The sequence below is a fragment of the Balaenoptera acutorostrata genome, chromosome 6, assembly GCF_949987535.1.
Source record: "Balaenoptera acutorostrata chromosome 6, mBalAcu1.1, whole genome shotgun sequence".
In the NCBI taxonomy this organism is placed as follows: domain Eukaryota; kingdom Metazoa; phylum Chordata; class Mammalia; order Artiodactyla; family Balaenopteridae; genus Balaenoptera; species Balaenoptera acutorostrata.
Window position 1 is genome coordinate 43,363,727 of NC_080069.1, and position 15,382 is coordinate 43,379,108.

Sequence of the window (15,382 nt, forward strand, 5' to 3'; positions counted from 1 at the left end):
CTGCCAGCTGCTCGCTGGGGCTCAGGCCTGGGCCGTGGGCAAAGAGAAGGGCGTGTAGGGATGTGCAGCTGAGGAGCCCACCTCTACAAGGTGGACAGTCTTGCTGTTTCCGTGGTCTCTATCCATCAGTGGAGTCTGACACAGTTAGGTCTAATAACCCTGTAGATGTTTCTAAATTTGGGGATCAGAGGATGGGGGGATGGTCAGTGGTAACCTAGAGGTTGGTCACAAGCTAGGGAAGATAACATGCTGAGCCCAGAGGTTTTATCAGCTGGATTCTTCTGACAGAAGGCAGATCCTCCAGCTTCTAGCTCAAACCCCCTTGCTTTGGTCCCTTAACTCCCCAAAGAAAGTAGAAGTCACAGCAGGCTAGGTGGCAGGCTCTACCTTGTGCCAAGTGTGCCAGCTGCAGTGGCACAGGCTTGAGCTTTCTTGCAGGGAAGCTGTGGGCAGCTCCTGCGGAGGAGGAGCAGCATCCAGCCCTGTGCCTCAGGGTACCTGGGGAGGCAGGGGGCAGCTCCAGAAGCCCATCTCTTCCCAGAATCTCATTTGTACTCAGCCCCTTGACAAAGCCTGAAAAGAACGGGTGAGGGGGCAGGAGGTGGTGGTGAGCTGGTTCTGGTCGAAGCCTCGACCTCTTTGGGCAGAAGCAGCTCCTGGCCTGGAAATGAGGCTCACTTCCAGAAAGCTGTCCAGGAGAGACGAGAGGCCCAGAGGATCACAGCATCCCCTCTGGTTCCCAGGCAGGTACTCATCCGAGCACACCAGGAACAGCTGGATGAAATGGCCAAGCTGGGCTTCAAGGAGGAGACCCTGATGAGCCAGCTGGCTCCTAATGTAAGTGGTCTTGGCTGGACCCTCAGGGGTTGCTGGGAATTAGCCTGCAGCTAGTTTGACAGTCATCCTTTTTTGCTGTAGTTGTGTGTGCAGAAAGGGTCTGCTGTCACACTCTAACCTTGCTGAGGCCTTGGACCTGCTCTTGCCACCCCTCTGAGTTGGCTTGAGGGCATGCAAGGACAGGTGGGAGATGGTGCTACACTCCCCATTCCCAGGCCAAAATGTTCCCAGCCTCTGTTCTTTGCCATTCTGCCCTCCTAGTGGCTTGTCGGTGCCCCTCCCTGTGATGGTAACAGTGACTTACTTGCCTTATGCAGACCAGAGGTACTTCTACGAAACCACCCTTCTGCCCTGCAAAATACCTCTCTGCGTAGAGAAGTGGTCCCACCCCGTGCCATGGTGACTTTCCTGCAGATTTTCCAGCTGGAGGAAGGGCCTGGGCTCTGAAATCTTCATACAAGAGAAGGGACTAGAAAAGCTGATCTGGCAGCAACAGCAAAAGCTCCACTTGTCCTTTGTTTCCTTTCCAGGATTTTGAAGATTTTGTGACCCAGTTAGATGAAATCATGGCTCTGAAGTCCAAGTGCATCCAGAGTCTGAGGAGCCAGCTGCAGCTATACCTGGCCTGCCACAGGCCAGCTGCAGCCCCTGAGAGGACAGCGGTGTCTTAGAACAAGATCCAGTATGTGATGGCTGGGCTCTCGAGCTGGAGGGGCCTCTGCCAGGTCCCCCTACAGATACCAGAACCCACTCCCTGGTCCTGCCCATGCTGGCCTCTCCCTAGCCACACGTGGCCTTGGCTGGGTCCCAGCTCCTCTCTCAGGGCCAAGCATCTGTCCCTCAATTCTAAGCACAGGAGTATCTGTAAGGAAGGACAGATCAGCCTGAAAAACTTAATAGGCCCCTCCCTTTTCTTTGGGGCTGGAGGAGGATTTGCCTTTACTGACCCCTTGTCTGTGGAAACACAGTTAGGTCTAATAACCCTGTAGATGTTTCTAAATTTGGGGATCAGTGGATGGGGGGATGGTCAGTGGTAACCTAGAGGTTGTGTTGAGGTCACAAGCTAGGGAAGATAACATGCTGAGCCCAGAGGTTTTATCAGCTGGATTCTGTGCCTTTCTCCAGGACTTGGTCAGAAACGAAAACATTGGTGCTAGTGGGGCAGGGGAGGGTGAGCTCTGCCCCATCAGCCCTTGGAGATTGATTTGGGACTTTAGCTTTTGAAAATGTAAAATGAATAAACCTTGATTTGATGTCTTTAACAGCAGCAGATGTGGGACAGGCTTTATGCTTCCAGTTCCCCTCCCTCCCTGCAATCCAGTATTTAGACAGAAGAGGGTGCTCGCGTCACTGCATTATTCTTTCCCAATCTCTACCTTTTGCTGGGACCATCCACCTGCGTCATGCTCCTGGCTCCTGTCTGTGAATCCTCACCCCCACGCTCCCTCACGGAATAGTGGAAGAGCTGCAGTATCTCAGGCAAGCCTATCGCCTAGCCTCACCCTCATCCAGGACTGCCCTGGCCATCTACTCCCCCATCAATGGCCTGTGTTCAGGGTCTTGGCACTGAGTGCTCTGGTCAGTAGTCTGAGGCTCTAAAGCAGTTCTACACACATACACGCACACCTTCATGTGAGTTCTTTCTGTATCTTTTTAGCAGAAAGAAGCTTAAGAAATACCAAGTGGCCTCCAGGTGGCCCATCACTTAACCAAGGCCACCCTGGATCAAGTTGAAATTCATGTCATAGCCCTTGGCCCAGACACCATTTTGGTATGAAACTTTGATTTCCTACAGGTAAAGGATAACTTTTACAGGTTTTAAAAGAAGGGTTTAATTAATTTTAAAGGCCAGAAGAGGGGCTTTCTGAGACAATGGCCATGCCTGATCTGACCACCAGAGGGCAGCCTCTTTCCAGCGTGGTGCTTCCCAGCCCAAAGGTTCTGTATGCCCTCCTCACGTGATCACTAAAAACAATTAGAGACCCATCCAAGCCAAGAGCACAAGAGGGGCTGTGGGACAGTATTAAGTATAAGGACAAGAAGCTCTAGGGATAAATCTAGTGCCATCAGATACATCAGCACTACTGAGAGCTAGTAAAGCAGTCTGAATCCCAGTCCTGCCTGTGGAACACAAAATCATGCATGATGCTGCTCAGAGGACAAGGGGCTTGTTCCTCATTTCTGAGTGATCCCCCTGAAGGCCCAGCCTGTCTCACCGCCAGTCAGTCTTGCAGGAAGGTATATGTCTATGTCCTTGACCCAGAGACTGGGCTAGGTCAAGTTTAAACAGACCCTTGTCTACACCTGCCTTTACAAACCTAAAACCAGGGCAGACTGGGGGGGGGCCAGCTCCTGGGTCCCATGGGTCTAAGAGGAGTTGGAAGAAAGTACTGAAATGACAGAAAATGGTTAGCTCCTGTTCCATCCCCAGCAAATCCCTTTACCACTCACTCACCTCCACCCTGCAGTAAAACATTCCTTGGCAATAAAGAAGTTATCACAGCAGGATATATATACCTTTTAGATTTTTATTAGTAGTTCTCTCTGAAGAATCAAAATAGTTAGCAAATTACTTTAGATTCATCAAGACTGTATATCCTTTGTATTTAGATCTTTAATGATGTACAACATAATACAAAACAAACCAAAGAGACTGATTTCTATGACTAGGTGTTATTCATTGTGTCATCCTAAAGCAAGGGGCTGGAGGGAGAGGCTGTTCTCCAGGGAGAACTGAGGTGGAGTTAGTGCTGGGTGACTAAATCACAGCCTCTTTCTTCCCCACTTGATGTGCTGGGAAGGGGCCAATGATTTCTTAAACTGACAACTGTTTTCTAGAGCAGGGGGCTCTAAAATCTCGGGTAGCAGAAGACTGTGGTCCAAACCAGGCCAAAAGAAACAGGCTGGGGCAGGGAAGTATGGTAACTGCCTGGCAGAAAAGGCAAACTCAGGGCCCCAAGGGGAAAAGGGCATTCTTTGCACCTCAGAGACATTGCAGAACCAGTGTAACACTAAGTGACATCATTAAAAGGGGAAAAAAACAAAACCCTGGAAGAACCTTTCAATTGCACTCAACTTGGATTAGAGGTCAGTCCACCCTTGCAGAGAAGGGAAACATCTAGCCCCAAAGCAGCACTGAGTCTGGCCCTCCCACCTCCTCTCCAACTCCTTTTGGCAGCTGGGCTAGGTTTCGGCTGAGGCCATACAGACCCCAGAAAGACCAGAGAAGTCTCTCTGGATGGCCAAGGTGGGAAGGACACTTCTCAGAATACAAATACTTTTACTATGGAAGGAGCCAGGACAGTTCTGGGGGCATTTGCATGCCCAAATCTTCCCCACTTTCTCCCCAGCTCAGGACCTAGGCTCAGAGAGACTTGGCAAGCACAGTCTCTACACCTGACCTTCCACCCCCAAAAGAAAATCCGGAAGTGTGCCCATTCTTCCCCACAGGTAGTCTCCTCAGGGCCTTCGGCAGGGGGGGCTCCGTGGCAGGGCCTAGGCAGGGCCTGGTCTCAGCTGGCTCCGGCCCGAGCCATGAGGTCTTCCAAAGCATTGTCCTGGTCATTGTTGTGTAATAGCAGAACTTCCTTAATATCTTTCAGTTCAAAGCCCATTTCCTTAAATTTGCTCATTAACTGAAGAAACTCCATCATCTAAGGGAAATAAGAGAATACAGACTCAAGAAAGGGGTCCAGCCACACAGCACAGCTGAGTGGAGGAATATGTGTGTAAGGGGGCTTGGGGAAGCGTTCTTTGCCAGAGCCTCATGAGCCTCTCTGAGGTCCCCTAGCAAGCAGAGGAGGGCCGTAGAGGAAGCGAGGCCATGGAGGAAGACAGGTTGATGCCACGGCCAATCGTCCACCAGGAGCCATGCCCAGTCCCAAACCTTGCTGACCTTCATTCAGGTCCCACCATCCACATCTGTGCTCCCACCCAGCAGGATACAGAACCCAGAAATGGTTGCTCTCTGGTGAGCAGCCTAGGTGAAGTGACTAGCAATCTCCCCCAACATCCAAAAGTATGGCTTTTTGCCCAGGTCATTTTTCCCGTCCCTTCCCTGGGATTCTAGATAGTCTTCAACCCGATACTTTATCTGAGCCAAACTAGCCAAATGCCTGTCTGGACGTGGGAGATTCTGTGCTTCAACTACCTCTGCCACAGTCACTGGAAGGGATGAAGGCTGTAGTCCAGGAGGACCCCCAAGACAGACTACTTTGTCCCTTCTTTCCAGAGGGTTCCCGTGAAGCATGAAGGTTCCTACCTTTTCCTCTGAACACTGCTGCATTTCCAGAGCCTCTTCCACTAAAAGAGGGTCAAAGCCCTTCTCACAGAGCTGCCCATGTGCGAAGAGATAGTCGAGAATCTAAGAAAAGAGAAAGGTTTAAGCACCTATTGCCACTCTTGTCTGTGCTTCCCAAAAGTCTTACACAAACCAACAAGTGTGACATCTGCTCCCCACCTTGGCTATTAGATCCTAGATAGGACTTGATTTTGTACCTTGAATTGTGTCCAACACAGCAGTACCTCAGTGACTACTTGCTGATAGGTACACCCTTCTAAACATGCATAGCTGTTTTTCAAAGGAGCTCCTGTCACGGCTGACTCACATCTCCCAGCTGACGTCAATTCCACAGCCTAGGCAGGATATTCTGGTTTTTTTAAATGGTGATTTTTCTTTTTTCTAAATTAATTAATTAATTTATTATTATTATTATCATCATCATCATTGGCTGCGTTGGGTCTTCATTGCTGCGCACGGGCTTTCTCCCTAGTTGTGGTGCGTGGGCTCCTCATTGCGGTGGCTTCTTGTTGCAGAGCACGGGCTCTAGGCACATGGGCTTCAGTAGTTGTGGCACGTGGGCTCTGTAGTCGTGGCTCGCGGGCTCTAGAGCACAGGCTCAGTAGTTGTGGCGCACGGGCTTAGTTGCTCCACGGCACGTGGGATCTTCCCGGACCAGGGTTCGAACCCGTGTCCCATGGACTGAAAGGCAGACTCTTAACCACTGCACCACCAGGGAAGTCTCAAGATATTCTTCTAAGAAACCACCCAAGTCAGAAAGTGCCCCCAAGGTTTAGGACTCCAGTACCCTATTTTGGAACTCCCTGGGCAGTCCTGACAGGATAAGCATTTCTGGAAGAAGACATCTGACCATACCTCAAGCCTAGAATGCTGTCTCAGGAAAAGCAGAGAAGGGGATAACTGGGCAACAGTCAACAACTCCAATACTCTCAAAGCTCTCCCTCAGCCTAGGTCCCAGAGCAGCCCCCAAAGCAGAAGCACTGCTGCTGAGGCTGCTGGTTTGCCCAACAAAGCACCCTGAGTCCTGCCCACCCCCCTCAAGTCCCAGGAGAAGACAATGGTGCTGTGAGTCTGAGGGACTCTAGGATAAAGGCAAGACACTATTCCAGCTCCAGAGATGTGAGACCTCTCTCCTACCCCCGCCCTGCCCCACGGCTGACTAACCGCTCACCTGCTCAATATTCTCTCCTTTCTTCTTCATGGCTTTCAAGACACACTCATATGGGTAGCCCATGTTGACCACCGTCTCCACACATTGCCGCTCACTGGGGGACAGCGTCTGCAGTTCAGAGTAAGCCTGGGGACAGCTGGGAGTGTTGGGCACTTGTGACATTGAGAAATTAGGAGGTGTGACCTGGTGGTGGAGAAACAAAAGGATTAAGGCAAGAAGAAAGACATGGGCCCCGGAAGACATGTCACTGAGGTAGCCCAATCCACGGGCTTGTCGTTTCTGACCTAATCAAACCTCCCAGTCAAGCAACCTGCCTGCAAGAAAGGGCCAGGTTTCTGGCCAGACATCCTGAAGAAGACTGAAGAGTGGTAGGGGAGCTCCAGCTGAGGGAGAGAAAAACTGGAAGACACCTGCAACTGTGGCTGTCCTCTGCCTTCATCCCACCTTGCAGAGCAAGGAAGCACAAGAGCCACATGCCCTTCCATGCCCAAATCCCCTGGGCTTGAGGTGGAGAAAGAAGTTCTGAAAACTACATTCGGGACTGATGCCCAAGCTGGCTGCTGTTATTTCTCTCCAGGGCTCCTTTATCCCTTTCCTAAGCTGCCATATCTGAGTCCTAAAGGGATCAGTAACCTCAAACACCCCCACTCTGTATTGACTCTGCCAGTAACGTGTCCATCCTCGCCTCCACTATCGCTGGCTGGGCAGAGACTGCCAGCGCCATTCCCAAACTTGGCCAGCTCAGGGCTCCCGTGCTCTGAGGGCACTCCATCTCTGCCCCACACCATGCACTGTGCTTTGATTCCCTGCAATAGCCGCTGTCGTACGGAGCCAAGACTGAAGGACTACTACCCACTGCAGGCTGTGCCCTCAAGGACTGGACCGTAGTCTCTAGGGCCCTGCCTCTACTGCACTGGCTACAGGACCTTACTAACCCCAGCCTGACTGGTGGACAGATTCCCAGGATTAAATCCTCCCACCACTTCTGATAATGAGTCAGCCCCAAGGCAAAAAGGCAGCTCACTCCCAGGCCAAAGGACAGAACCACCATGGGAACAAAGTCACAAGCTGTTTGACAGCTTGGCCCAGCTCTGAAGAACCAGGGAAAATTTTTCAACAAAATTTTCTTTATTTCCTTTTTTTTTTTTTTTTTTGCGGGGGGCGGGGGTGAGGGAGGGAGGAGGGAAAGGAGCCTGCTATCCTAGAAGCATGTTCAAAATTATATAGCTCGGGACCTCCCTGTGGCACAGTGGTTAAGAATCCACCTGCCAATGCAGGGGACACAGGTTCGAGCCCTGATCCGGGAAGATCCCACATGCCGCAGAGCAACTAAGCCCGTGCCACAACTACTGAGCCTGCGCTCCAGAGCCCGCGAGCCACAACTACTGAAGCCCACGCTCCAGAACTACTGAAGCCCCTGCACTGAGAAGCCCGTGCGCCACAACGAAGAGTAGCTCTCGCTCACCACAAGTAGAGAAAGACCGCGTGCAACAACAAAGACACCCCCCGCCAAAAAAAAGACTCAAAATCAGACAGGTTAACCAACATGCTTGAATGTATTTGAACAAGAAAATTATCATTAGGTCTTTGACAGTTCTTTTGGAGCATCTGGACAAAATTAGCAACAGGCACAAAGAAACCATGCAGAATTTTTTAATGGGGCAGTTAAACTAGAGAAACAAAAAGCTACCAAAAAAATCATCATCCTCACCACAGTACACCATCTGAACTCAGTAATAAATATTTACCCAATCATAATAATATGAACAATAACATTAATTGAACCGAAATTTGTGATATAAACATGATGGGAGATACAGGAAGAAGGTAGAGGAGGGGCTGTTATCAGAGCTAAATCCTCAACTACTGCAACAGGAAGTATAAACCTGTCTAAAATTGATAAATTTAGAAAAATATAAGCATCTAATTCAGAAATACAGAGATAATTCCCAGCATAAACAGTTTAAAGGTCAAAGGTGCCTGACTGTGGGAAGCAAAATTGGAACTGGGGAGAGGTGAGGCAGGGAGCTACTGTTTTTCAATACAAGCTTTTTAAATGCTACTTGATTTCATTAAAATATGCTTGTAGTACTTTGATAAAAATAAATTCATTTTTAATTTTTATTTATTTATTTAAAAATTTTTCATTTGTTTCTTTATTTCTTTTTTGAGGCTTCCTATTTCTTTCTTCCTTTTCTGTTTCTTCTTTTTTTGGCTGTACCACATGGCTTGTGGGATCTTAGTTCCCCAACGAGGGATCGAACCTGGGGCCACAGCAGTGAAAGCACCAAGTCCTAACCACTGGACCGGCAGGGAAGTCCCTCATTTTTTAAATCTAGAGATGGAGAAGGACTCTACTGTAAGTATTGAAGCAATGGCAACATAAGAAACGATCAACAGATTCAAACACCGAAAAGCTAAGAGATTGTGTGTATTGAAAATTATTTAAAATACAATTTAAAAGCAAACTGGCACTACTCGTATGCTTCTTGGCCAAAATCAGTAAATTGAGAACTCAGAAGTATAAGGAAAAAGGCAAATATTTTGCTGAAGTAACTGTGAAAGAGTGGGAAATATATATCCATACCCGGAGAAAGAGAACCCAATGGCAGAATGAGCCTAACCTGTGAGCAGAGCAAGACCCCTTGAAGGGCTGAGGGGCGGTGAGTGGGAAGAGGCCCTGGTGCTAGGTCAGGCAGGTCTGTGCTGGACACAGAATAAGGGCACATCACAAGACTGCTCCTCTTAACATGATCCCATGGAGTTCTCAACTTCTAAGATTAGTATATATAAAACAGTGAAACATGAAATCAAAATCTGAAAAATGAGACCCAAACACTGGGCCTGAAATAGCTGACAAGAACCAAATTCCAGGAACACTCCCCTAGGAGCTCCTATTTGAAGGATGTATACAGCCCAGCTGACCACCATCACCACCCCCTGCCTCAAGTCCCTATCTTGGAGAGAAGTGCTTCTCTCACTGGGAACGGTTCCTACCGTGGGCCTCAAAGACTCGCACTAAGGATAGAAAGCCAGGATGGAAACTAGGCTTTGCTCCCTGGAGGTAAGGGTCATGACTTCCTTAAAAGATCACCAGAACTCCAACTCTGTTTATATTTGCCCCACAAAGGCAGTCAGTCCCCAGGCCAGGGTGAAGCATGGTTCCTCTGATACTCTTAAGTCGGTGGGGGTGGGGGAACCTTTCAGAGTGCTTTTAATTCCTCTAAAGCACACAATAAGTCACAAAGCGAAGAGGAGTATCCTGCTGACCAAAGTCCAACCACAAACCAGGAGGAATTAGGATAAGGTCCATCCTAGGAGATGTTATGCACTCTATTTAGTTTCTCTGAGCCACGGTCCATGGAAGTTTACAGGCAGCAGTAAGCTCTGACAATGGAAGCACTCACACAGAGACAATCATTTACCAAGAATGTCACTGCTGGGAACTTGCACTCTTTGTAAGGCAGGCCAAGGCTCATCTTTTCTACCAGCTAATATCAGGCTTATTATGGTCTCTCAGAGATTTCCCACCAATACAATCAGGCTCCTTTCTGGCTCTAAATACTGTCTTGATATGCTGTCATTTAAAAAAATCTGAACTGGTGTAGCAAAAGGCTCTTGGTCTTCTGTGATTTCTATTCTATAGTGCAGTAATGTATTGTTCTGTGGGGCTGAAACAACCACATAAAATAAAGTAACCTCCCTGTATATGCATCTCTCTGGTGTGACAAATCAGATTTTCTTCAAGATGATACAAATTACAACTTTCGTATCAATCCACCCTTCAACACTAAATCTGACTTCCAACCTTCCCCCTCTCCCTCCCTTTGGAGAAAACTGCACAATTCTTAGTAGTAAGAAAAAAAAAGTAATTGAAGGATTAAAACCTATAGGTTTAAAAATGACAAATTTCGGGCTTCCTTGGTGGCGCAGTGGTTAAGAATACGCCTGCCAATGCAGGGGACACGGGTTCGAGCCCTGGTCCGGGAAGATCCCACATGCCGCGGAGCAACTAAGCCCGTGTGCCACAACTACTGAGCCTGCGCTCTAGAGCCCGCGAGCCACAACTACTGAGCCCGCGTGCCTAGAGCCTGTGCTCTGCAACAAGAGAAGCCACCGCAATGAGAAGCCCGTGCACAGAAACGGAGAGTAGCCCCCACTCGCCGCAACTAGAGAAAGCCCGCGCCCAGCAACAAAGACCCAACACAGCCATAAATAAATAAATAAATAAATAAATAATGACAAATTTCTATCTTTTGCTGAAACTTCCAATACAAATTATGCCCCAGTTACTAAAGTACCGCCCAGTTTGAAGAAACATAACTCCAAATTAGTCAAACACAAAACAGCCAAACTTCAAGGCAGAGTGAGATGGAAAGAGGGAGGAGAGGGAGGTAGGGAGAAGATAAAAGGAGGAATACCAAGCAACCATAAAAAAATTAAGAAAGGTAATAGGAAAAAGTAAAAAGGTACAAAGAAAGAAAGCCTTTAAAAAATGCAAACACAAGACAGGGCAGCACAGAAAAGAACAAATTGATTAGGCAGGAAAACATCATTCACATGATACACATTATCTTTTTGAAGGAAAAGACCAAAAAGATGCAGGGAGGAACAAGCCAACATTAACCAGGTTAGGTGCAAAGCTAATAATCTCTGTCCTCAGAAAAATAAACAGAACTACATATACTTAATGTAAGCAAGGTCAATTTGGTCATGCCCCATCCTGCCCTAAACCTTGCAAAGAAGAATATGAGGGTGGCAACTGCTGGGTAGAATTTAGAAATCTGTGGAGCTTTAATTCAGGGGGATTTAAAAGGCTTACCGTGGGACTTCCCTGGTGGCACAGTGGTTAAGAACCCACCTGCCAATGCAGGGGACATGGGTTCGATTCCTGATCCGGGAAGATCCCATGTGCCGTGGAGCAACTAAGCCCGTGCGCCAGAACTACTAAGCCCTAGAGCCCGCGAGCCACAACTACTGAGCCCGTGTGCCACAACTACTGAAGCCCACGTGCCTAGAGCCCATGCTCCGCAATGAGAAGCCACCGCAATGAGAAGCCCGCGCACCGCAATGAAGAGTAGCCCCCGCTCACCGCAACTAGAGAAAGCTCGCCCGCAGCAATGAAGACCCAACGCAACCAAAAATAAATAAAATAAATAAATTTATAAAAGGCTTACCGTGGGACAGGTATTTGGAGGTGATGATTCTTCTGTGCACACAGACAAGACAGAGAGGGAAGGCATCTGGGAATGGGTCAGGGTTGGCACCTCTGTGCCACTGTCCAAGTTCAAAGCTGAAAGCCCAAGAGCATGATGCCCATTGAGCTCACTGGCACTGCTTTGGGTGGAAGGCTTTAGGGAATTCCGGAACGTGCCACTGCGGAGGCAGGATGTGCTATGGAAAGTGCTTGCCATCTTGGCTGTCTTCTGACTGCTGTCATCAGAGTCAAGTTTGGGGAAGGACAGGGACTTGATATTGCTTACTGCAGGGATCGGGGGGAGGGACACTTTGGAAGACAGCGACATCTTTTCACAGTTGCCCAACTGTGGTAAGGTTATAAAGCCATTGGGTTTGTGAAGAGGCTTGAAATCTAGGGTTGCCCGCTCCAGGGATGCCAGGACCTCCTCATCCTGTAACACAGACCCAGAGCCACCTCTAGGCAAGTTACTGTCCAATAACTGGGCCATAATGGGTCCACTGGTTCCTACCAGAATGTTTCTCAGCTCTTCCTTCTCGTCAATAGTTTTTAACTCCAGATTATCAAACGGGTCTTCTTCACACTCAAAGTCAGCAGGATTGAAATCTGCCTTTGTGTGGGGTGGGCTGAGAACTTTCTGTTTTGTGGCACTGCTGCTGACCCGAGTCGGGGTGAGGATGCTGTTGTGCTGTAAGCTGGCAAGGATGGGGTTGATAGGAGGTGGCATTGTGGCTGTACTGTGAGTCTTGGAGAAGCTCATTTTACTATCACCCTCTGGGCCACTCTTAGAATTCACCTTAGCTTCTGCCTCCTCAGCCTTGTGCTCTGCTTCCCACTGGGCTTCTTGGATTTTCTTAATATCTTCAGCCCACTCAATGGTTTTCTTTTCCAAAGAGAAGTCATACTGCAAAGATATATCAGAGAAAGGAAGTGTGAACCCAGGTGGCTTCCCCTCCCCCACCCAATTCACTTCTCCCTCACCCTGGCACAAGAGAACTGGGCAAGGCAGCATTTATTAAGGTGTATGGGAGGATCCCCACTCAGGAAAACTAAGACTTCCTAATCTTACTTGATTTAATCAAACTATGCTCCCTGGTTACTTCTAGAAATTAACTAGAAAGAGCTCCCACCACCTCTAGTCCTACATACCAGGCCAAATGTACCTTGCCACTTCCCTTGCTTCTCTCCCCTCAGGCCATTTCCCTTCCTAGAATTCTTCATTGGTGGCTCAGGCAGAACTCAGCTGCCTCCTCTATAAAGCTTTCCTGATGGCCCATTCCCTCCTCTGAACTCTTACATAGTGTCTGTCTCTATCATTTGATGCTGAGCACATATGACCACAAGCAGCTTTAGTCTTCCTCTAAACATTTCCCCAACACTATCACAAGCCTCTTGTGGGCAGCAACTGGGCTTTAGACCCTCTTAAGGTCTCCATTATCTAACACAATGCCCTAAATAGATCCCGTGCTCAATAATAACAACAGCCCCTAGTATTTAAGAAGCACTTACAAGGTGCCATGCATGATTCTAAGCACTTTTTACATATTAGTTCTCTAGATTTTTTCAGCATTACAGGGGCTGTGCTCAAGGTCATAAAGCTGTTAAGTGGTAGAGCCTGGATCTGAACCCAGGCAGTCTGACAACAGATTCTATGCTCTAAACCACTACCAAATTACAATGAACAGACTGTACTCTAAATGTAGGAAAACTGCTTATTAAGAAATCTAGACATAATCAAATTAAGATTTTACGATGCAAACTCAACAAAAAGCAAACAACCTGATTAAAAAATGGCCAGAGGATCTGAATAGACATTCTTCCAAAGAAGCCATACAGATGGCCAAGAGGCACATGAAGAGATGTTCAACATCACTAATTATTAGGGAAATGCAAATCAAAGCCACAATAAGATATCGCCTCACACCCACTGAAATGGTTATTATCAAAAAGGCAAGAAATAACAAGTGTTGGAGAAGATGTGGAGAAAAGGGAGCCTTCATACACACTGTTGGTGGCAGTGTAAACTGGCGCAGCCACTGTGGAAAAGAGTAAAAGCTAAACAACATGTGCACATTCAAGGTTGGAGGCACAATAAGAGTAAAGAGGGGAAAGGGAGAGGAAGGAGGCCTACCATGACCTAGAGCCACGGTAGGCCTAGAGTTTTAGAGTAGAAGAAACATAATAAAGTGCCTCAGGTCATCCCTAAACCTTTCAGCTTCAAACAACACAAAGGAAGCCTGGAAACACACATGTCAAGAAGTTCACTTACACACCCTGAGCCAGTTACTGGGCCCCAACAAGACACTTGGGGGATCACAGGGCTTCCTTTCTACCACTAACTGAATAGTGAGAAAACAGCACTGGGCAAAGGTTGCTGCTTCTAACTGTGGAGGAAATCCAATTATGCAACTGGTTTCCTCCACCAAAAACTGAGGCTGTGACCAACTTCCCACTGCCTGTAAACACAGATCTCTGAAGTTTTACTCCCCAAAACAAGTGTAAATTTCTTTCCTCTTTAGTGCTTTTTCGTTTTTTTGTAATTACCAAAGTAATGTAGAATACTTGGAACATAGGAAAAAACAGAGAGAAAAAAACAGCAGAAATAGTACAGTGAAAAAGAATGTGATTTTTGAGTGTACAATAATAAATAGTAACATCATCTAACATTTATGGAGTACCAGGAACCAGAATAAGCATTATAAATGCATTATTTTACTTAATCCTTATAATAACCTTAAAATCTGTACAAGATTACACAGCTGTTACATGGCAATTCTAGCCCATGAATTGCTGAACCAGAGTCTGCTCTAAACCGTGACACTAAAGGCCACCCTCCGCTACTGTGGCCACTACCACCATTTCAGTGAAAACTTTCCGGACCTGGGTGCAAAGGTTTATGTATGTTTTACTGGCTCACTTTGACGATTTTTAGTCTGAAATCTCAAGTTTGTATTGTCATGCAAGGGCAAATATGAAAAAGTTACAGGAAACTTCAAGCTGTCCAGGGCTCTAGGTCTGACTCTTCTCTGGATAGAGAGGGAGCCAGCGCCAACACCACGCCACACAGCCAAATCCCCCACTGGAGACCCTAGGCAGTCGAAGTTTAAGGAAGCTCTCTGCAATTAGAGAACAAAAACACTGCCGCTAGCCCACACAGGAATGGAGCTTGGAGCCTTGATCTCCTCTTTTGTTATTAGTGGGTGTGATGCGTATGTCAGGCACAGTACCAGGCACTCACTAGTGTGTCACACTGAGCAAATAGAAAATTCCCAGCAAAGCCTATGAACGGCAACAATGTGCGATTCCAAACAAGCCTTCTGAATGAATCAATGAGGCAGCGAATATGAGGACTACTGAAACAAGATGGAGGTGTTATTTAAATCATATTGCTAGCAGTATTCTGCACACAGAGTGGTATTTACTGAATATTTGTTGCTGCCAATAAAAAAGCCACCAAGGAAAAAGAACAAGGTAAAACTTCATAAGGGAAATCTCTATCTCTTCTGGCCCAATAAAGTCTCCATACACAAAAGGAGTATTGATTCAGTATTCAAAAACATCTAAGATAGTCAACATTATTAGTAGCTAGGGAAATGTACATCAAAACCACCATAAGAGAGGTAATTCCCTGGCGGTCCAGTGGTTAAGATGCCATGATTCCACTGCAGGGGGCGTGGGTTCAAACCCTGGTCAGGCAACTAGGATCCCAAATGCCATGTGGCCAAAAAAACAAAAACAAAAACCGTAAGACCACTGCACACCCATTAGGATGTATATAAATAACCAAAAAGACAGATGATAACAAAAGTTGGCAAGGATGTAGAGGAACTAGAAACTTCATGCAGTGTAGGTAGGATTGTAAAATGGTGCAGCCACT

The 15,382-nt window shown here is 47.4% G+C and overlaps 2 protein-coding genes across 6 annotated transcripts in view; one reads left to right on the forward strand and one right to left on the reverse strand.

The window, feature by feature from the left end:
- The window catches only part of KIF24 (kinesin family member 24), a 60,952-nt gene extending 57,673 nt beyond the window's left edge, over positions 1–3,279 (forward strand). For all 4 annotated transcript variants that reach the window (XM_057547752.1, XM_057547753.1, XM_057547754.1 and 1 more), the window contains 2 exons: positions 744–837; positions 1,368–3,279. In XM_057547752.1, coding sequence (XP_057403735.1) covers positions 744–837; positions 1,368–1,508 — 235 coding nt within the window. In that variant the 3' untranslated portion in view covers positions 1,509–3,279. The remainder of the gene's footprint in view (positions 1–743; positions 838–1,367) is intronic.
- A 72-nt stretch (positions 3,280–3,351) lies between these two features.
- UBAP1 (ubiquitin associated protein 1) overlaps positions 3,352–15,382 on the reverse strand; it is a 53,684-nt gene continuing 41,653 nt past the window's right edge. Inside the window, exons 4-7 of one of the 2 annotated variants that reach the window (XM_007176879.3) lie at positions 11,486–12,409; positions 6,309–6,491; positions 5,099–5,200; positions 3,352–4,490 (exon numbers count right to left, since the gene is read on the reverse strand). In XM_007176879.3, the coding sequence (XP_007176941.1) occupies positions 4,350–4,490; positions 5,099–5,200; positions 6,309–6,491; positions 11,486–12,409 (1,350 nt within the window). In that variant the 3' untranslated portion in view covers positions 3,352–4,349. The remainder of the gene's footprint in view (positions 4,491–5,098; positions 5,201–6,308; positions 6,492–11,485; positions 12,410–15,382) is intronic. The other variant, XM_007176880.3, reaches the window with a different exon arrangement.